A 23,978-nucleotide genomic window follows, 5' to 3' on the forward strand; every position below is an offset into this window, starting at 1 on the left:
TTTCATTCTAGTGTTTCAGGAGACATGACAAATGGAATTTTTATATTGTCACTTTGCCCCCAAATATGAAAGATCTGGGTCGTTTTCTTTCATGATTTCTTGAAATTTGATATCCAGTCTCTTTTTGGTCATAGTTTTAAGGTAGTTCAATGATTCTTAAGTTAAGCCCTGCTTTATCTATTTCCCAGGTCATTTGTTTCTTACAGAAGCAACCTTATATTTTCTTCTATATTTTCATGTTTTTTAATTTTTCTTATTGCCTCATGGACATTAATATCTCATGAAGATATTAACTTACATTTAATCCATTCTAATTTTCGGAGAATATGTTTCTTGGATAAGTTTTGTACCTTTTCTACCAAGCTGTTAATTCTCTTTTCAAGTTTCTCTTCAATAGCTCTCCTTTGTTTTCTAGTTCTGCCCTCTATGACTCTCATTTTATTTACAATACAACTTTAACTCATTTTTTTTTCAAAACTCTTGCATCATTTCCTTTAGGAATTCTAACTGATCTGTGGGCAAGTTGTTTTGTCTTGAGACTTTGCTTGTGGGTATTTTGAAGTTATTCTTTCCTTCTGGGTTTCAGTCTTCACAATGGTTTTGTTCTTTTTTTCTTGTTGTTTATTCTTTATTCCACTAGATCTGCTCAGGGTAACCAACAGTTGTCAGCAGAAAGCTCTTTAGAAAGCTGAGTGATTGAGCCTCCTCTAAGGGAAACTCCTAGGTGGTACTTTCCTGAAAGAGTAGGAAACTAAGTTTAAGATTTGCTCTGGGTAACCTCATGTTGGTGGATGGTGGGGAGGGAAGGGGGTCTATTCACTGGGACTATACTCCAGGCCCCCCTGGAAAACCCTTAGCTGCTGGCATAAGCTGGGGGTGAGAAAATCAGCTCTAAGTCTCACCTTATTGCCCTGCGTCACAGTTCTGGGAGGCAAGTCCTTGATCCCAACATGTTACACAGCTTCTGCCCAGGTCATTTGCTTGAATTTCTAATTTGTAGTTTCTCCTTCAATTTCCCAAGCACTATTAGATTTGGTGTTCTTCTTAAATCATTGTGGAGTGAACAAGGATGCACTATTTCCATCTACTCCATGATCTTGCCTTGTCTACCCAGGTTCATATAGTGTTTCATGAACTTATATTCAATACGTGTGGGTCAAATGAACCACTTGGCCAAAGAAACCAAATCAGAAGCAGGCTTGCAGTGAATAGTGATATTTATGGTGAACAGGAATATTTGTTTGTCCTTTCCCAGGAATGGATGTCCTTCACCAATGTGATTCAAAGGAAGGAGGCAAAAGGCATTTTTAAACCCTGTTCGGTAGGATTGGGGTTTCTATCTGTCCTTCCCCTCTCTCTCTGTTCCTATTGGCTGAGGGGAAAGCTCACACTCTAAAGAATGGGGCAGGGCAAAGTGGGGGGAAAAGGAGGATGGACTTAAGCAGTCCTGCCTCCCATTGGCGAGGGAGCAGGGCTCACCTTCTGGCAGGACTAGGGGAGGTGTCGCCAGCATTTTGGCAGGCAGGACAAAAGGACAAAGAGCACACTTCTCTCACTACTATTCCTTTTTCCCACTGGCTGAGAGATGAGCTCACATCCGGCACTATCCTTCTCTCCCCAACGCGCTAGTTGCTGGGCCTGTCCCTTGTTCCAGCTGCCTAGGAGACACCTGAGTCTGGGGTGAGCAGGGTGAAAAGCCAGGAAGTTTATCTAGCATTACCACCGGAAGAGAAGGGGTTTTTAAAGAGAAACTTTAAAGGAGAAGGTAAGGTGCCAGGAAGAGGAAGAAAGGGGAGGGGGAGAGGGTCCCAAGTTCTGTACTTCTTCCAAAGAAGCCCAGGACTCCATTTCTGGGAAGTCTTAACAGAGTATACCCCACTCAAATATTTTGTTGGGATGACTTCTTGTCACTACCAGAATACTGATGCTTAAGTCCCTTGGGTTTTCCATAATTGTGCCAAGTTCCTGCTCCACCAGTAATAGCTAAAGAACCAAAAAACTCAAGAATGTTCATAGCTACCACAAGAAGAAGCTGGTACAAATGATACTTCAAAAAAAAAAAACTTGCTAAGTTAAATTTAAATTGTGATAAACTGAAAAAGTGCTTAAAATAGGCCAGGACACCACCTTTCTAGTGGTACAGGTTAATTTTGGTAAAGGCCATTAAACTTTGTCATGCATATGGAATAACTATTTGTTGATCTGAACTAAATGCTGAGGATTTTCAAGGAGCTAAATGCAACAGCTTGTTTTGGAGTTCAGTTGAAAACTGCAGCATTTATTTCCCAAAGCATACTACAACTGGGTGAAGCAAGAAGAGTTAGTCTATTAGTATATTAATATGGGATGAAAATTTTATCTGAAAGTAAATCCATAAAAAAAATGTGGAATGATAATTGAGAATTTAACTTTTTGAAAGTTAAATACATTCTCTTAAGACTCTTAAAAACACAGGGTGGTCCATTTGTTTTCTTCTTTTATACTAAGAAATATATATTTCATAAATCTGTACAAATATGAATTCATACCTGATAATATTTTAGTTGCCCATTCACTTCTTCTAGATGTTTATCATACTCAACAATAAGAGGAGCTAAAAAGCTGAAAATAAAATTATTAATATAAATTATTCTGTTCAGTGAGTCAGTAAGCATTTATTTATTTATTTTTGGTGGTGAAAATGGAATTTTATTATTAATTTATGAAATAATACAAGCATTTCTATAAGATAGTAGAAAAAAGATTGCATATGAAACTGCAAATCTATTATGTACAACTTGCTATTCCTTCTAAACATATGGGAGAAATGAATATTTCTCTCTTATATTTAATAACTAATTATTGTATTAGGACCAATGCTTTTCCCCTTTTCTATTTCCTCATCCAGAAACCAACCAGGGTGCGAAATTTCTCTAATCAGATTGCAAAAGAAATTCTGAGTTTAGGCTAATGAATGTATTGCTACTCATTATGTTTGCTCAGACTGGTCTTGGGAAAATGTTGATTCTCCCTATTATCAAGATAGGTGATACTGAAACTGATGTCACTTTGACCAAGATTTTGAGTGACCTAAGTCACCAATCAGAAGTGATTAGGAATCCTTTGGGAACACCTCTTTAAAGGGCATATAAATTACGACCCCACCACCATTAGGGGTCTTTGGTCTGAGAGAGATGGCCAAATAATCAGTCTTTTATCAAAAACTTGCTGGTCTAATTAAAAAAATGATTAAATTACCCTGAAATCCTGTCTCTTGAACTTTTTTAAATGTAACACATATAAAATGTCATCATATAAATTTCTTTTTTTCCCTCCTCCTCCTCCTTCCCCACCCTGGAAATAGCTACCATTAGAAATAAATGTGTAAATATATCTATTCATTAGTTCTTTCTCTGAATGCAGATAGTATCTTCCTTCATAGGTCCTTTGTAATTAATTTGGGTATTTATACTAGTCAATATGACTCAGTTGTTCAAAGTTGTTTTTAAAACAATCTTCCTGTTACTATATATGACATTCTCTTGGTTATGCTTTCGCTCTTTATTATTTTGTATAAGTCTGTTCATGTTTTTCTACAATCAGTGAGCTTGTCATTTTTTAGAGTACAGCAGTATTGCATCACAATCATAAACCACAACTTGTTCAGTCATTCCCCAATCGATGGGCATCCCCGAAATTTCTACTTCTTTGTGCCAGGCCCTGTGCTAAGTGCTAGAAACACAAAGAAAAACAAAGACAGTCCCTGCCCTTAAGGAGGTCACATTACTAATGGGGGAGATAACAAATAAACACATGTACTAACAAGTCAGATATAAGATAAACAGAAAATAATTAACTGAGGAAAGGCACTTGAATTAACAAGGAATGGGAAAAACTTCCTGTAGGAGAGGAAATGTTAACTGGACTAGAAAGTCAGGAGGCATATGAGGAGAGACAGACAGCCTTCCAGGCATGGGGGAATTATAGAAATTGCCCAGAGTTGAGAGAAGAAGTGTCTTGTTCCTCAAACAGCAAGGAGGCCCATAGAACTAAACTGAAAAGTTCACTGGGGAAATGGGAGGAGGGACAGGAGGCTATTGTAAAATGTAAGAAGGCTGAAAGGTTTGTATATGTATAGCTTATGAAGGGCTTTGAATGCCAAACAGAGGATTTTGTACCTGATGCTGAAAGTGAGAGAGAACAACTGGAGTTTACTGATTAGTGGGTAACATCATTGTATGTATTTTTGGAAAATCAGTTTGACAGCTCAATGCAGGATGGAATTTGGTAGGGAGAGATCTGAGGCAGGCAGACCCACCAGCTGGCTATTGAAATAGTCCAGGTATGAGGTGATAAGAGCCTGAACTAGGGAGATGGCACTATCAAAGGAGAAAGGAAGACATATTGGAGAGATGTTGTAAAGATAAAATCAACAGGCCTTGACAAGAGATGTTGGTGAGACAGAGCAAGAAGTCAAGGATGACACCTAGGATTATTAGCTTCAGGGACTGGGATTATGGTGCCCTTGACAGTAATAAGGAAAACTAGAGGACGAAAGGTTTAAAGGTAAAGATAATGAGTTCTGTTTTAGATGTGTTGAATTTAAGATGTCTACTCAACATCCATTTTGAGATATCTGAAAGTCAGTTGGAAATGCTAGGCTGGAAGTCAGTGGAGATTTGGTAGAAGGATGGAAAAGTAGGTTTGAGAATCATAAGCACTGAAATGATAATAATTTGGCCCAACAAACTTGAATACTTCCTAAAAAGGTATTATAAATAAAAAAATAAATATTATACTAAAGTCTGATTTTCCCTTGGCAGTCCTAAATTTTTTATCATTATCTTACATTATGAAATAACTCCTTTAAGAGTAAGTATATGAGTATTAAAATAAAATTGCTTTAGTTAAATCAACTCTGATCCTCACATCCATCAGTGACAAAGATAGCTAAAGAAAAATATAGATATAGGAGGAAAGGAACAAACAGTGCACTGTTGGTGTGACTTGTGAACTGATTCAAGTATTTTAGAAAAAAATTTGGAACTTTGCCCAAAAAGTCTGTTTTCATTTGTTTTTCAGTCGTGTCTGACTCTTCAATACTCCATTTGGGATTTTCTTGGCAAAGATACTGTAATGGTTTTCTATTTCCTTATCCAGTTTATTTTACAAATGAGGAAACTGAGGCAAATAGGTTTAAATTAAGTGACTTGTATATATCCTCTGATTATTATGCATGTATTCCAAATAGATCGTGCAAAGAAAAGGACATATCTACAAGAATATTTGAACCAGCATTTTCTTTTGTAATAAAAATCTAGAAACAAAATAGGTGTCCATTAAGTGGAAAATGGCTGAACAAATTGTTTTAATGTAAATGTAATGAAATGTTAATTGTGCCCTAGGAAATATTATGAATTCAAAGAAATATATATGAAGAGATTCATTTTGAACTGATGCAAAGTGAAATTGGTCCAACAGGACCTGGAGAACAATTAATTGTAATGACTACAACAATGATGTAAAGGGAAACAATTATGAAAGACCTCAGAACTCAGAACAAAGTGATGGCTAACCATGACTTCAAAATAAAAATATCTCTCCCTGTTCCCTGAAAGTGAGATGACATAATAGAGGTTCAGAACCAGACATGCACTCTCCCTCAGAAATGGTTTGGCCTGACAATCACTATTTGTTAATAATGGAATGGTTCTACTTGCTGTGGAAGCCTTAAGGCAAGAGTGAGGGAGAGGTTGGCAGGTAGTAAAGTGGGGAGGGAAATTTATGTTTTATTCATTGAAATCAATTTAACTGTAAATGGCTATTAAACAAGTTTAGATGCTTGTACTGAAATTCAATACAAAGGTTTCAACAAAACACTTTTTTAAAAATAAAAATAAACTTTATAGCAAGTTAGTCTTACCTTCTGTCAGCCATAGTGGCTTCTAATGTGTCATCTCCATATCCTTGTAAGACAGCTTTCTGGAACAGAAAAACATATATTTTAAAATGCTGTAGTACATCATACTACACAAAGTGGAATTACTCTAAAAGTATATAAACAAAAACAAAATCATATATCAATAGATGCAGAAAAAGCTTTGGTAAGATACAGAGCCAATATTATATGTAATGAAGAAATAGAAGTCTTTTAAATAATAGGTAAAGCAAATATGCTCATTACCATCCACCATTATTTGACATAGTTCTAGAAATGGTAGACATAAAAATAAGACAAGAAAAAATACTGAAAGCATATTCAAAGAAGAAACAAAAATATTGGGATTTTATGACATAATGATAGTCTGCTTAAAGAATGCTGCTCAACTAAAATTCACTTAATAAATTCATCAAAATATAAAATAAACTCATATAAATCATCAGTTTTTCTACATATTATCAATGAAATCCAGCTGGAAATACTAGAAAGGGAAATTCCCTTTAAAATATCTACAGAATATATGAGCTACTTGGGATTCTACCTACCAAGGCATATGTAAGAAATGTATGAATGCACCTATAAAACATTCTTTAAAAAAATACAGACTCAAATAATTGGTGGTCCATGACAATACAATAAAAATGATAAAAGACTATCAAATAAATTTTGTTAGTGTCCTAACAATGAAATTATGAAAGGGTTAGTTAATAAGGCTAGAAATAATAAGAAAATTCAGCAAGAGGAATAGAAGATCAAGAAGCCCAAGAGAAATAACAACAACAAAGGTATCAAGGAAAGGGGTCTAGCAGTATCATATCTCAAATTAAACTACAAAGCAGTGATCACAAAAATTATTTAGCACTGGTTAAAATACAGAAAATTTTAATCAGAAGAAAGGATTAAGTATCCAATATTCAGAAGCAAATTAACAAAGTAAAGAATGTCTGATAAACTCAAAGACCAGTAACTACTGTGTTAAGAACTCACTATTCACCTAAGAAGTAGTGGGGTAAACTGGAAAGTAGCTGGGTAGAAACTAAGTATAGGCCAACATCTCACACCAGAGACCAAGATAAGTTCCAAATTAGTACATGACTTAGACATAAAGTGTGACATCATAAACAAATTAGAGGAGAAATTACCTTTCAGATCTATGAATAGGGAAAATAGTTTATGACCAAACAAAGGAATCACAGAAAATAAAATGAACAATTTTTACTGTATAAAATTTAAACATTTTTGCAAAAAGACAAAATCAATGCAGTTCAAATTACAAGGGAAGCAATTAAAAGAGGAAAAAAATCTTCTAAGCAAGTTTCTGTGATTAAGATCTAATTTTAAAGATACATAAGGAAACAATTCAAATTTATAACATAATATAAAATGATAAGGATTAAAAACTATTCCTCAATAGCCAAAGGAAATGAATAAACAGTTTTCTGATGAAAAAATAGAAGCTATCAATTGCAATGTGGAAAAAAATGATAAAATCACTATTAGGTGAAAATTTAATTTGAATGAATCATTTCAATTGAACGGAACTGAATTATTTTTAATAGATTATTTTATTAAATAATATATCTTATATTAATTATTTAATAATAAATATTTATATATAATATTTGAAAATGTCATAATTTCTTACAGACAGTAGTATTCTATTACATTCACATACCAAAATATGATCAAGCATTCCCAAGTTGAGGGATGCCACCAAACATTTTTTTACGTATGGATCCTTTTCACCTCTCTCTTATCTCTCTGATGTATAAACCTAGTCATCTTTAGTAGAATCTCTAGGTTAAAGATTATGTGTAGTTTTAGATATATACATATATCTAAATATAGCAAATATATAAATATATTTTTATTAAAAAATATTAATTATTAAATAATATAAAATAATTATGTATTCAATTCAATTTAAAAATTTTTTTAATTGAATGAAAATTTAAAAAAAAAACTGGTACACCTGACAGAAAAAGAAAAAACCACGTTAGAGGGGCTGCAGGAAAACAAGTACGTTAATGTATTATTGACAGATCTATAAATTAATACAGCCATTCTGGAAAGCAATTTGGAACTATTTCTCAAACATTCTAAAACTACACATAATCTTTGACCTAGAGATTCTACTAAAGATGACTAGGTTTATACATCAGAGAGATAAGAGAGAGGTGAAAAGGATCCATATGTACAAAAATATTTGGTGGCATCCATCAACTGGGGAATGGTTGATCAAATTATGGTATGTGAATATAATAGAATACTACTGTCTGTAAGTAATGATGACATTTTCAAAGAAATCCAATAATGATTAAGTTTCAAATAAACCTGGAAAGATTTGTATGAACTGATGTTGAGCTCAATGAAGCAAACATAAGTAGGAAGAACAATTTATAAAGCAACGACAACACTGTAAATACAAAAGAAAAAAAATCTTTCAAAAATAATGATGATGATGAAGATGATGTTTTATATAGTTCCAAGTGCCAGGTAGTATGCTAAGTGACAAAGTCACACAACTATGACATATCTGAGACTGGATCTGAAAGCAGATCTTCTTGTTTCCAGGAGTAGCACTCTATCAACTTCATCATCTAGCCAAAATATTATAGAATGGAATGGAATATTACTGTGCTAAATAAGAAAGGATGAAAGCAACAATTTCAGAGAAACCAAGGAGACTCATATGAATGGATACAGAGTTAAGTAATTAGAACCGGGAGAACAAGTTATACTATAAGAGCAACACTGAAATTATGATTCCATGAGGAATGCTACCCACCTTCTGACAAAGAGGTGATGGATAAATATACATAATGGGCGTATTTTTGGACAAGGTCAATATGAGAATTTGATTTACTTGAATATTACAAGGGCTTCTTTTTTCCAGCTGGGAAATTAAAGGGAGAAAAAAGAAATCCTGAAAAGGGGGTAGGGTGAGAAGGATTTTTTGTTTTTTTTTTTTGTTGTTGTTGTTGTTGTGTTGGGTTGGGTTTTTTTGCTTTTTGGAGGGCAATTGGGGTTAAGTGACTGGCCCAAGGTCACATGGCTAGTTTTTGTGTAAAGTATCTGAGGCCACATCTGAACCCAGGTCCTCCTGACTCCGGGGCTCGTGCTCTATTCACTGTGCCACCTAGCCGCCCCGGTAAGAGAGATCTATTAAACACTTCATATGTGCCAGCCACTGTGCTAAGGGCTGAAGATACACGTAAAAAAGAAAAAAAAAACAATGATCATAAATTATAATGAGGGAGACAATATGTAAATAACTATGTATATACAAGATACAAACAGCATAGAAGAAGGCAATATGAAAAGAAAAGGTATTAGCACTGGGCGGGGGGGGGCGGTGCGTCTCCTAAAAATTTAGATTTAGGAAGGATTTGAGGTGAGTATTGAAAGAAGTCAAGGCAACTAAGAGGAAGAAGTGAGGGGACAAATGCAAGTAGACTAGCACATAGAGATTACAGAACGTATAGAGGAGAGTAGGGTATAAGAAAGCTAAGAATGTAAGAAGGGGGAAAAGTATGAAGAACTTTAAAGGTGAATGAGGGAACTTTATATTTGATCCAGAAAGTTAATAGACAGGCACCAGAGTTCACTGAGCAAGGTTAGGCATCACATAATTAAACCTACAATTTAGAAAAATAATTTTGGCAACTGAATGGAGACAGGAAGAAACTTGTATTAAGTGGGGAGAGACTTGAGATAGGCAGACCAGTAAGAAGTTTATTACCACAATCCTGGATAATAAGGTAGTCTATGTAATATAGCAGTCCAAGTAATGAAGATCTAAACTAGGCTATGGCTAAGTGACTGGGGAGAACTGGACATATATAAGAGAAGTTGTAAAGGTAGAAACAAGATTTCAGCAATAGACTGAATATGTGGGATGAGTGACAAGGTTTTAAGTCGAAACAGCAGGACAGTTTTGAAACTAACACATTAATTTACTATATACTTAAAAATAAACAAGCTATACATAAAAGAAATCTACAATTTTATTTTCTTCTTTTCATATGGAAATATTCATGTTTGTACATGTTGACTGTTAATCAGAATTAACAAATAATTTAAAATAAAAAAAATCTAAATTATAAATAAGTTGTTAATTTTCATCAGTGGTGAAAGTTTCTACATCTGAGGTACTCTAAAGGTTGAAATCGTAGGTCTAAATCAAAAGAGAAAAAAAAAAGCTTAATGCATAAAACTCATGTAAATTTAAATAATTTTAACTGAATTACTACATAATTTAAGTTTTTAGAATTCAAACTCAAATGATGGAATTTGACCAAGTAATTCTTAAATTTCTGGGCAGCTAGGTGACACAGTAGAAGGAGCTCTGGGCCTGGAGTCAGGAAAGCCTGAGTTCAAAGCCAGCCACAGAAACTTATTAGCTGTATGACCCTAGGTATATCACTTAACCTTGTTTACCTCAGTTTTCTCATCTGTAAAATGAGCTGAATAAGGAAATGAGAAACCACTCCAGTATCTTTGCCAATAAAACCCCAAATTGGGTCACAAAGAATTAGACATGACAAAAACAGATAAAAAAGAACAAATTCTAAAATTCATGCTACATGAAAATTAGGGAGACTTCAAAATAACTTTTTTTTTCATATTTAAGCTAATGTTCAGTTCAGAGTTAGCTGTGCCCAAAAATTTTTTGCAGGGCAACCAGCCTTCTGGTGATATGTATTAAAATGATCAACTCACATACCTGTTCAGGTGAATATTTGGAAAGATTTTCCATTTGATGTTGCCTAAGTACTGTACTTAGTCTCTGATCTGGAACAAAGAGAAAATTAAGTTGTAATTTTATTGTTCAGTTTTTTAAAAAGAATTAAGGATGTAGTCATAAAATGAAGCACATTTTCAAGTACTTCTGGTTGGTTTCCTTTGCTCCTTAAAATAAATGACCAATTTATCTTAAATTACAGTAAAGGCAGGCCTCACACTAAGGAAGCCATGGATTCAAATTATTCACCAGACAACTCTCTAACACTGTAAGTTTCAGTGATATACAACTACTGATAAAATTGGTAGAATGAATTTTCTCACCTGTAGGTTCCTATACCAATGAAATCCAGTAAAAACAATTAAAAACAACATCAAAATGCTAAACAAACAAACAAAAAAAACATCTCAAATAACACAAATCAACTAAATCTCCGACCAGGGGAGTAGAAACAGGACCTCAACATGGCTCCAGCTCTCACCAAGTCCAATTCATGTAAAAGGGGACTCTGAATAAAACTTTGGAGCTACAGAACCCACAAAATTACACAGAGAACCTAACCTCCCACTGAGGACAGCCCAGCAGGCCAACAGGAATTGACTAGTGCAGCGCTCTGGGAGCCGAGCCCAGCCGCCCATGAGCCAGAGGTTTTAGCCCCAAGGTGGGCCTGACCAACCACCAGCTAAAGGGACTCCAGAGCACCAGCAGCTGTGGCGGTTTCCAGGATTATTAACACATAGATGCTAAGGACAAAGTGAGAGGTCAGTGCAGTGTGGACTTTGGGACCCAGTAGTTGGGAGTGCATTGGCTTTTGCCCCTGAGGCGAGAAGCCGCTGAGGGCTGTGGCTCATTGCAGCTTCAGCTCCTGGCCTGCAGAGTGTAGGGGAACCAAGCGACCAGTCTGAGGGGTAATCACTCTTGCTTTAACCTGCTTGGATCTGCACTGCGGTCTAGGGAGGAGGTCCTGGTGTGTGTGACCAGCTTGCCAGGGCGTGTGAAGGCTTCAGAGAGGGCACCCAACTAATACCTCCAGCAGCTGAGAAAACCCCAGCATTTGGAATGAAGCTCCCCTGTCTGATGGCAGAGTCCTACTGTGGCAAAAAGCCCAGGGGTCAAGGGACTGAGGGGCGACATGACCAGGCAAAGGAAACAAAGCAGACAGAAGATTCCAACATTAGACTCCTGTTTTAGGGACAACAAGGATCAAAGCATGGAACAGGAGGAAGACAGTGAAGTCAGAACGCCTGCATCAAAAGCTTCCAAGAAAAATATGAGCTGGTTACAGGCCATAGAGGACCTTAAGAAGCAGACAAGAGACGTGGAGGAAAAATTGGGAAGAGAAATGAGAACGATGTAAGAAAATTATGAAATGAGAGTCAGCCTGACTGAGGAAAATAATACCTTAAAAAATAGACTAACTCAAATGGCAAAAGAGGCTCAAAAAGGCAATGAGGAGAAGAATGCCTTAACAAGTCAAATTTGCCAGATGGAAAAAGAATCTCAAAAACTCACTGAGGAGAATCATTGCTTCAGAATTAGATTGGAGCAAACGAAAGCTAATGACTTTATGAGAAATCAAGATGCTGTTAAACAAATCCAAACAAATGAAAGAATAGAAGGCAATGTGAAATATCTCATTGGGAAAACCACTGACCTGGAAAATAGATCCAGGAGAGATAATTTAAAAATTATTGGACTACCTAAAAGTCATGATCAAAGAAAGAACCTAGAAATCATGCTCCAAGAAATTCTCAAGGAAAACTGCCTTGATGTTTTAGAATCAGAGGGCAAAATAGAGGTTGAAAGAATCCACCGATCACCTCCTGAAAATGATCCCAAAAAGAAAACTCCTAGGAATATTATAGCCAGGTTCCAAAATTCCCAGATCAAGGAGAGACTATTACAAGCAGCCAGGGAGAAACAATTTGAATATTGTGGAAATACAATCAGGATAACTCAGGATCTGGCAGCTTCTACACTAAGGGGACAAAGGGCTTAGAATATGATATTCTAGAGGGCAAAGGAGCTGGCATTAAAACCAAGAATCACCTACCCATCAAAACTGAGTATCATGTTTCAGGGGAAAATATGGTCATTCAGTGGAATAGAGGACTTTCAAGCATTCTTGATGAAAAAACCAGAGTTGAATAGAAAATCTGACATTCAGATACAAGAAGCAAGAGAAGCATGAGAAGGTAAACAGGGAAAAGAATTCATAATGAACTTATCAAAGTTAACTATTAACATTCCTACATGGCAAGTTCCAGCCTCAGACACTTAACACCCACACAAAAAAAACTAGTCATGTAACCTTGGGCAAGTTACTTAACCTCAGTTGCCCTCCAAAAAGAAAAAAATAACATTCCTACAGGGGAAAACGATAATTGTAACTGATGAAACTTTTCTCAGTATGAAAATAAGTTGAAGGGAATAGAAATATATATGTCTATATCAGGGTATATGGGCGTATGAATACATATGTGAATATGTGTACATATGTTTACAGGTATACCTATATAGAGGACACAGGATCAAGATGATACTTAAAAGGTGAAATTAATAGGTGAGAGAGGAATATAATGAGAGGAGATGGGGAGAGACAGAATGGGGTAAACTATCTCATATAGAAGAGGCAAGGGAAAATGGTTACAATGGAGGGGGGAAGAACAGGAAGGCAAAAGGGAATGGACCAACCTTATTCTCATTGAATTTGGCTCAGGGAGGGAATGAAATACACACTAAATAGGGTATGTCACCCTACAGGAGAGTAGGGGGGAAGGGGATGAGAGGGGGGATGATGGAAAGGAAGGCAGGCTGGGGGGGGAGGGAAGTTGGAAGCACCCACTTTTGAAAAGGGATAGGAACAAATTAGAGAATAGAACAAGTGGGAGGTGGGATAGGAGGGAGGGAAATATAGTCAGTCTTTTACAATATATCTACTATGTTAATGTTTTGCATTACCTACACATATACAACCTATACTGAACTGCTTTTCTTCCCAGTAAGGGTTGGTGACAAGGGAAGAAGGGAATGAATCTGGAATTCAAAGTTTTAAAATCAAATGTTTAATATAGATAGATAGATAGATAGACATATATATATATGTATATATATGCACTATTATTAATACTATTTTACATGTAATTTGGAAATTAGATATATAGGCACTGGGGCACAGAGATCCACCATGGCCTACTGGAAAAGTTGAAGGGGGTATGGGAAAGATATGGGAGAGAGCAGATTGGAGGAGGGGATATCCTGTGGGACTGCTATTTTGGAGCAATGGGTAGGGGAAAAACGGGGAGAAAATTTGGAACTCAAAATCTGACGGAAATGAATGATGTTAATATCAGAAGTTAATAAAGCATTTGAAAAAATAATATATATGAATAAATAAATCAATCAATCACCCACCAGATAATTTTTGAGTATATACATTCTTTATTATTAAATCAGAAGTTAATAAAGCATTTGAAAAAATAATATATATGAATAAATAAATAAATCAATCACCCACCAGATAATTTTTGAGTATATACATTCTTCAAACTATTCCCCCTACTTTCAATATACTTCAATACTCAGTCATTTTATAGTTGCTTCTCCAGTTGTTAATAGTTAAAGGTTAAAAAAAAACAAAACCCTAATCTTCCAAGTTTCTGGTGCCACTAACCAGATTTCTAGCAGGTCAAAAAAAGATCCATAGGTCAGACTACACTAAAGAAAATATTTTTCAGAGTGCCCTCTCTCCAAATATTCTTGGGCATTTAACTCAATTTTAATCAAGCTGAGTTGAAGAAGAATAGTTACAGAAAGCAAAGGAAATCAGTTAAGCGTCTGTTGAAACGTAGAATTATAATCCCAGATGAGGTAGCTAATTATGGAGAGATATAAAACTACTGATTTGCTTTTTTAATAGAAGATATTATAATTCTAAGAAAAATATACTGCCTGTTAGCTATTTCACAACATAATTTGTTCTGTAATTAAAACTTCTTTTGTCCTGAAGTATTGTCAATATTCATTCAACAAACATTCATCAAATGCTACACTATGCACTAAAACTTCAGGAAAACAAAGAGGAAAAACAAGTCCTTGTCTTCAAGAGTCTTACAAACTAATAAGGTTAAAAAGGCATGTGGAAAAGAGGTGTTGTCAAACACAAAGTCCACACAGGCTGTGTGTCCTGCCCCAGAGTTCAGCCTGAACCAGATTAAAATGTAATTGGGAAATATTTAACAAAATAAACATAAAACAAAACACAGATAAAATTATATTTTTAAAACTAAGTCAAAATGCAGCTGTAGTACAGATTATTGATCACAGTTTTTATCTCAGTTTTATACAGATTTTTTTATTTAGTATTTTATTTTTTCCCAGTTACATATAAAAACAATTTTAACATTCATTTTTAAAACTTTAAGCTCCAAATTCTCTCTCTTCCTCATTTTCCTCCCTCCTCCATTGAGAAGGCAAGCAATTTGACATAGGTTATACCTGCGTAGTCATACAAAACATATCCATAATGTCATATTCTGAAAGAAAACAGACCAAAAAAAACCTCAAGAAAAATAAAGGTGGTAAAAATAAAAAGAGGATGCTTCAATCTGTATTCATACATCATCAGTTGTTTCTCTGGGGATGGATAGCATTTTTCATCATAAATCCTCCAGAGTGGTCTTGGATCATTATATTTCAAGAATATAGCTATATACATTCATCCATAGCTGATCATTTTACAATATTGCTGTTAATTTGGACAGAATACATTTCACTTTGCATCAGTCCATGCAAATCTTGCAAGGTTTTTTCTGAGAACATCCTGCCCATTATTTCTTATAGTATAATAATATTCCATCATAACCACATACCACAACTTGTTCATCCATTCCCCAATTGATGGGCATCCCCTCAATTTCTAATTTTTGCCAGTAAAAAAGAGCTGCTATAAATATTTTTGTACATATAGGTCCTTTTCTTTTTTGTTTTTTCTCTCTTTGGGAATACAGAACTAATAAAAGTATTACTAGGTCAAAGGGTATGCATGGTTTTATACCATCTTGAAAACAGGTCCAAAGTACTCTACAGAATGGTTCAATCACTTCACAACTCTACCAACAATGCATCAATATCTCATTTTTTCCACATCTCCTCTAACATTTGTCATTTACCTTTTCTGTCCTGTTAGCCTGAGTGCATGTGCTTAGATCCCAGACCTAGAACTCATCTCTGGCAATAATTCATGAGTGGGCCCAGTGAGGCAAACTATCTTTCCCTTACAAGAACAAGGTGACTTCTATAGAATTTCTATTGTACAAATAGGACTATCTTGTACCAGCAGAAATATCATGTACTGATTACTGATTCCCACAGTTACAGTATACAGTTCAGAAGTCAAGCTATAGATGTCAACTCCCACTGCTATCTTGTTACAGATGTACGACTCCTTAAAAGTCCCCCCTCTCCCTTTCAGTGTTTCCAGTGATGCCTGTGCCTAAGATACAGAAAATGTATGTTTATCACCTAATTAGCATACATGGCACACCACTCACTTAATTTTTCCTAATTTCCTAATAGCATTGATGTGAGGTTCAAATGAGATAATGAATTAAAAGAGCTTTGAAAATGTTAATAGGGACAGACAGGTAGCAAAGTGAGTAAGAGCACCGGCTCCCGTATCAGTACGACCTGGATATCGAATCCGGGCTCAGACATTTAGCACCCACCCAGAAACACCTGGCCATGTAACCTTGAGCAAGTTACTTAACCCCAATTGCTTAGGGGCAGCCAGGTGGCTCAGCAAGTAAGAGTACCGGCTCCAGTGTCAGGATGACCTGGGGATCAAATCTGGGCTCAGATACTTAGCACCACACCCAGAAATAACTGGCCATATAACCTTGAGCAAGTTACTTAACCCCAATTGCTTTTTAATAAATAAATAAATGAATGAATGAATGAATGAATAAACAAATAAATAAATAAAAGACATATAAGGGAAGTTTCTATTAGGCAGTGGAAGAGATATTCAAAAAAAGAAAATCAATAAAATATTTACTTTATCTGCTCATCTCCTCAAAAGGAAGGGACTGGTTTTACTACATTCCTACCTGAAGTGTGATAAATAATAGGCATAATAGGATACTCAATTTTTGTTACTATTAATAATTGTTTCCAGACTATTAGAACAAACGTTTTGATTAAATTAATTAAATAAAAATGTTCTGAAAACATTTCTCCATGTTCTTTTTATTAGTAAAAAGATAAATTTATTAGGGAAACACAAAAACTTCAATCTGACTACTGAGAAAGGTTGAAAATATCTATGCATTTTCAAAATGTTTTGTTATCTATTTGTACTTTTAGTACTAATTTGATTATGTGATCTAACCCTTGGCTCAAAATTTCTAGTCCATAAATTACTGCTAGCTAACTGTCTTAATTTTTTGATTGGTGACTACTTTCACCAGAAGATTTAAAATATATTTCCATTTCATCTCTTATTATGAATAGACAAATATAAAGTTAAATTTTACCATTATGATGAAAGAATAATTCTCATAGGAATGCAATAATAAGAGTTGTAAAGTTTTAACAATGTTATTTGCAAATTGTTAATGGGCCTCAGTTTTCTCCATTCTAAAATGAGGGGTTGGAATAGATGACAAGAGGTTAAATTAAACAAAAACCTTTAACATGTTAGTAATCCTACAAAAACAGCAATGATTAAAGAAAAGTTCTTAAAGAGAACAATGTAGAAACCTCAGAAAAAAGCGTTCATCATCTCAACTCAAACACTGTTCATTATCGTAACTAAAATGATTAAAAAGGAGAATAAGAGAATATGCACTAACCTAGCAAGACCATTAAGTTAAAGGCAATTGTCTTGCAATTGGAAAAAAAAAATGCTTTTAAAAGAAACACTTCAGATCTGTCTAAAAATTCTTAGGCAAAATATTATGTGCATGGTTCCATTATTTGAGATTCTCAATCATGATATTTTCTTGCTCAAAACTCTCCCAACAAATCCCCATTGCCTCCAAAGAATATCTAAACTAACTGGCCTGGCATTTAATTCCTTCTACAATAAACTACCAACTCATCTCTCTAGCCTTATCCTCCACCTTTCTCTAACATGTATTCCAAATGACAACCAAACCAGAACCTGCTGCCTCAAACACAATCTGTGCTTTATTTAATGCTGACTTTGGTTCCCTTTTCCTGATATACCTTCCCACTATATTTCCAACAAAGTATAAGGCATCTTTCAAGGCTCAATCAGCTCATGAGCCACTTCCTCCAGGAAATTTCTCCAATTCCCCAGATGATTACTATCTATCTCCTCTGAGACCCTATAACATTTGGCAATATCTTTCTTATCTATTTTATTGATTCTTTTTTCATACCTTAACAACTTGCATTTTTCTAAGTACTGTTGTGACTCTATCATTTTGTCCTTATCAGAAAAGTCATGACATCAGAATTTTGGGGTTTTTTTTTGCTTTTTGGAGGGCAACTGGGGTTAAGTGACTTGCCCAAGGTCACACGGCTAGTGTGTGTGTGTGTGTGTGTGTGTGTGTTAAGTGTCTGAGGCTGGATCCAAACGCAGGTCCTCCTGACTCCAGGGCCACCGCCCCATCAGAGTTTCCTTAAGTTAGTTGTTTTAAATTAGATGAGTTTATAGCTCACTTTTAGTCATCTATATAATTGAACATTCTTATGCCCACATAATTATTTTTTTCCTTTCAGCATAAAATTTCCATTGTTTTATTAGTACTATCACCCTAACAAGGTTTGGTTTTTCAATTCTAGCTTTCTTTACTTCACACTGGAACCTCCACACTGGATCCTTACACTGGAACCACCAAAATGGATATTTCGTTTTGTTTTTAAGAGAGTACTCTATAAAAAAAATAACATGAAAATAACAAAGATGTTGAACACTGAAAAATTAATGACAAAAAGGTCATATTTAAAATAACTCCAAGAGCAGTGATATGAAACAAAAACAAAGAGATTCCTGCTGGCAGCATACTGACTTAGAAAACAACAAATTAACATTATCTAGGTTGTAATTTTTATTTTGTTAAACATTTCCCAATTATATCTGCTATTATCTCCTCCTTTCATTCCTATCTCACATGATGAAGTGGCCTTACTCCTCACCAAAGCTAACCCCCCTACCTATTCAAGCAATTCCATGTCATTTAGAAACTTCTAAAATGGCTCTCCCATAAGCATTTCAAGTTCAATATGTTCAAAACTGAATTCCTTATCCTTCCCATTAAGCTCACTCCTCTTTTGAACTTTGCTATCAAGAGTAATACCATACTTACAGCCACTCTCATTCTCAACTTCAGTGTTAGTTTCCTTTATCCCACATATTTAATAGGTTGGCAAATCTTGTCATTTCTATTTCTACCAAGCTATCACTTTCTTTTACCCACACTGCCATCACCCTAGGTGAGGTCTTCACACCATTCAAATGAACTACTGCAATAGTCTACCAACTAGTCTTCTTCCCTTGGGTTTTTTTCCTCTACAATTCATCCTTCTCACACCTGCCAAAATGATTTTTCTAAAGTGCATTTCTGACCATGTCCCTCCCCTACCCCAAAACTCCACAACATGGCCCAAATATATCTTTCCAACTTCATTATACCTTGGTTGATGTCCTTCATTTTCAAAGAGGACCAAAATGTTTTCACTAGAGTCAAGATTCGATGTGTCCGACTGTGGCTGATCCAAGCAATATGAGCTCAGAATGCTCTACCACAGGTCTGGCACAAATATTCCCTGTAAATATTTGGGGTAGATTCTCTAAATTTGTGCATCCTACGTTTCCTTTGTGATGTTTCAGTTGCTTTGGTTATAGAACACAGTGTATTCTCTGATGTGGGCACATCATGCTGAGTGTGATTTCTTCCTTCCAGATGTGAGGGAGTGAAGACAGGAGGTCTTTGGATCAAACTTGTATGCTCCAGTTACCCACTGCCAATAATGGTTTAGTCTTAAAAGCCCTCACTTGGGGATTGGTCAACTGTTTGTTTTTAAAGCTTAATTTTATTTATTTATTTGGAGATTGAATTTCCCTATCTCTCCTAGATTGTAAGTTCAATTCAATCCCACTATTGATTGTCACAGAAGCTTTGACCTATACTGTTTCCAATCTGGGTCATTTCACCCCACCTTAGGTAACCTGGTAGTCCCCAACTTTGGATGGCTCCTCATATTGGTGGTAAACTTAATTCAAATAACCAATCAGCTTAGCCCTGCTGCAGCTCCAAACTCCTGACCTAAAGAGATCCATCCACCTTAACTTCCCAGGTAGGAGGGACACGGGTATGGACCGTCAGACTGTCTAACCACTCAGTCAATTTTTGAAGGGAAATACACAATATCTTATATTCACAGTAGTTACCAACTCTCATCAATTCTAACTCCATATCATGTCTTCTCTTGAACATCTTTCCACTCACACTGACTCTTTTCTAGAATAAGTCCTCATCACCTCTAGTCTAGGCTACTGCAACAGAATAAGACGTCTCCCAACCTTTGTTCTATTTCCTCTCTAATCTATCCTACACATAGCTGGACATTTAGGATTGTGACAAAATGGACATTCCTAATTCCTAAAACACAGATCTAACAATGTTATATCCCTAATAAAAAAAATCTAGGATAAAACAGAAATTTCTCAGCCTAGAATTTAAATTACTCAATGCTCTAGCTGCCTACTACCTTTTGAATCATGTTTCATGTTATTTCTCTTTCCAGCTAAGCAGCTTGGTTGTATAATAGATAAGGCACTGGACCTAGAGCTAGGAAGACCTGAGTTTGAATATTCTATCAGTCATTAACCAACTGTGACGCTAGACAAATCACTTAACCTCCCTCTGCCTCAGTTTCCCCATCTGTAAAACTGGGATAATAATTGTACTTATCTTACAGGGTTGTCATTAGGATCAAATATTATAACATTCACAAAAAGCTTTGCAAACCTTAAAGCATTATACAAAAGCTAGCTCTTATTAGTCTTCCCACATTCCAAGGAAAATGATTTGCTATCAGTACGCTGTACACAACATCCTATTTCTTGCCTCTGTGACCTTTGCACAAATGGCCCTCAATGTCTGGAATATAATCATACCTCATCTTTGCTTCAAGAACCTCACATTTTCCCCAAAGTATAGCTCAGGTAACACTTCCAACACTACTTCTTTCCTGCACTTCCCCTACCCCAACGAGTGCTCTCTTAGTCTTGAAATTTCTTTAGATTTCCTTAACTATGTACATATTATAATTTTCCCCTCTAACCCTACCCCCAGAATATAAACCACTCGAGGGTAGGGACTTTTTTTAATCTTAAGTTTGCTGAGAAGAGAACAGAAGGTTCAGAAGTTCACAAAGACAGTATAGCTTTGGAACTAGCATGCTAAGTTTGTGATTAAAAAAAAAATAATTTGTACATAATACTCAAGATTTTATACATATTTCTTTTTAAAAAATTTCTATGGAAATGTTTGTCAAGTTCATAATAATAAGAAATAAATTTTAAATGTTGATTGAATTTAACAGTAAAAGAACAGTGGCCAGGGCAATGTTCTGAAAGGTACGCATGAACATATTACCACCTACCATCACTGCTTTTTCTTAACATGTAGCAAAGTTTTTATAGTTGATAAAATTTTTGTTCATATTTCTTTAATAAAGTATTTTGAATACATGTTTAAACTAATAGTTTATTGATTTTCTTTTATATTATTTTACTTTATCCCCCATAAGAAGCCTGTAAGGTGGAGAAGGAAGGTAGCATTGCAGTATTTTAGGTGGGCAAATCTAGGCCTTAATTTCCCCAAAGTCATTTATTAAGTCAATGGCAAAGGCAGAATCAATATCTCCTAGCAATTAGGCTACGTTCTTTCCGCAACAGATGTTAAAATGGTTCTCTTTAGGAAATTAAATGTCACATGAATACTTACATTATTAATATGCTTAATCAATGCTTTCATAGAATTTCAGGGCAGAAAAGAACCTTAGAAGCCAGCTAGTTTAACCTGTACTTGGACTGACTCACCTCTACAACATTCCCAACAAGTGGTCATCTATATTTTCTTTGAATGGCTCCTGCAAGGGGTAATCCCCTACCTCCTGAAGCAGCCTATACATATAATTCTTAAATCTAATTCCCAAGAAGTTTTTAGTTTTTTTTTTTCTTAGAGAAATTTAAAATGTCTTCCCACTTCCATTTCTAATTCTGCCTTCAAAGACAAAACACAGAAAGTCTTAATTCTTCTTCAACATTACAAATCTTCAAGGTATTTTAAGAGAGTACTCATTCCTAACCCTCTACCTAAATCTTCTCTTTTTCAGGCTAAAACCCCCCAGTTTCTTTGATCAATACTCACATGAAATAACCTTGATACTTTCACTATCCTGGACTCCTACAACTTCTGAATATCCTTCTCAAAAGGGGATACCCAGAATTGAACACAATACTTTGGATATGGTTCTTCCAAGGCATAGTAAAGCAAAACTATAATCTATCTTCCTAGTCCTAAATCTATTCTCTCCAAGGTTACCAGTGATCTCTTAATTGCTAAATCTGATAGCCTGACTTAGTCCTCATCCTTCTTGCCTTCTCTAAAATATCTGACACTGGTATACCCTCTCCTCTTGGATAGGTTTTCATTATAATGGTCTTTCCTGGTCTGATTCCTAGCTATCTGGCCATTCCTTATCACCCTTTTCTAGATCATCATTTATATTCTAGTTTCTAACCACATGTGGCCCATATATCTCTGTGTAGGGCTTTCTTCTTGTTTCTTCTTTCCCTATATTCACTCTCTCTTGGTGATTTTACCAGGTCCCATTCAATTATTTTTTTTATGCATATGACTCCTCTATCTATACATGCCAAATCTAATCACTCTCCTAAACTCCAGGCATTCACCATGAACTACTTCATCTAGTAGACACTTATTGGACATCTGCAACAGCCTAAATGGCCTCCCTGATTGAAATCTCTCTACTCTCCAAGCTGTCCTCTGCAGAGCTAATAAATGATATTCCTAACAATTAGATCTAAACATCTCTCTCCCCTGCTCAAGAAGCTTTAGTGGCTCCCTTAATGTCTTTAGAATAAAACACAAAATTCTCTCTTTATTATTTAAATCCCTTTATATCTTCTTTTCAACCCCCCACAAAATATTGTATTTCAGTTAAACTGTCTCCCTTACAGTTGCACTTACATGAATTTTCTCAAGGCTCACATCAAGCCACCACCTAAACAAGGCCTTTCTTGATGTACTGACTTGTTAATACCTTTTCCCTGCCCAAAATTACTTATTTACTCAGAGTGTATTTTGTACTGATTTATCTGTGAACATCAGTAGTTCTGAAAGGATGGAGTTTTGGTAGGTTTGCTGTTAAACTCTGCATTTGTTTAGCATAAATTTACTTACTCAGGGAGCTTAATATGGGGTTTTTTTGTTTGTTTTTGTATATGACTGGACACTGTAATTCCAGCTAAGGAAATTCTCTACCTTCAAATGGACAACTTCCTTGAAACTCATAGAGAGTTGCCCTAAGGGATTACAGAGTCACACTGTGTCAGAGACAAGACTTGAATCTATAGCTTCCCAGGAAGTCAGTGGTCTATCCTCTGAGCTCTGATGTAAATGGGAAGGGGCAAAGTAAGTATAGTTTTCAACTTGCTAGCCACATATCACTTCACCTCTATGAGCTCCAGTTGTGTCATCTATGAAATGGGATAAAACAATATAATTTTACTTTCTATTTTGCAGGGTTGTTTTAAGTCAATCATTTTGTAAAATGAGTAAGTAGAGTATTTCAAAATGAACTGTCTTCTGTTTTGTTTTGTTTTTCTCTTTTCAGGAAGAACTGTTTCTTTTTTTTTTTTTCATTTTTCAAATGCTTTATTAACTTCTGATTTATATCATTCATTTTCACTAGATTTTGAGTTCCAAATTTTCTCCCCATTTTTCCCCTACCCACCACCCCAAAATAGCAGTCCCACAGGATATCCCCTCCTCCAATCTGCTCTCCCCCATGTTTTCTCCCATACATCCTTTAACTTTTCCAGTAGGCCATGGTGGATTTTCATGCCCCAGTGCCTGTATATCTTATTTCCCAATTACATGTAAAATATTATTAATAATACCGTGTTTCCCCGATAATAAGGCACTGTCTTATTAGTTTTTTTGGACAGAAAAACACCAGAGGGCTTATTTTCGGGGGAGGGCTTATTTTAATGAACATTGACAGCAATTTTAATAAACAGGTAAATGTGAACCA

The 23,978-nt window shown here is 35.5% G+C and overlaps 1 protein-coding gene across 8 annotated transcripts in view; it reads right to left on the reverse strand.

Annotated features, from left to right (window-relative positions):
• SCLT1 (sodium channel and clathrin linker 1) overlaps nt 1-23,978 on the reverse strand; it is a 286,904-nt gene that overhangs the window by 235,275 nt on the left and 27,651 nt on the right. For 5 of the 8 annotated variants that reach the window (XM_069105363.1, XM_069105360.1, XM_069105361.1 and 2 more), the window contains exons 2-4: nt 10,647-10,714; nt 5,903-5,961; nt 2,529-2,601 (exon numbers count right to left, since the gene is read on the reverse strand). In XM_069105363.1, coding sequence (XP_068961464.1) covers nt 2,529-2,601; nt 5,903-5,961; nt 10,647-10,714 — 200 coding nt within the window. Of the gene's footprint in view, nt 1-2,528; nt 2,602-5,902; nt 5,962-10,646; nt 10,715-23,978 lie in introns of those variants that run through there. The other 3 variants (XM_069105365.1, XM_069105364.1, XM_069105366.1) reach the window with 2 other exon arrangements.

The sequence above is a fragment of the Petaurus breviceps genome, unplaced genomic scaffold (assembly GCF_028583685.1).
Source record: "Petaurus breviceps papuanus isolate PSGF00001 unplaced genomic scaffold, PetGlider_PUasm1.0 76, whole genome shotgun sequence".
Classification (NCBI taxonomy): Eukaryota; Metazoa; Chordata; class Mammalia; order Diprotodontia; family Petauridae; genus Petaurus; species Petaurus breviceps.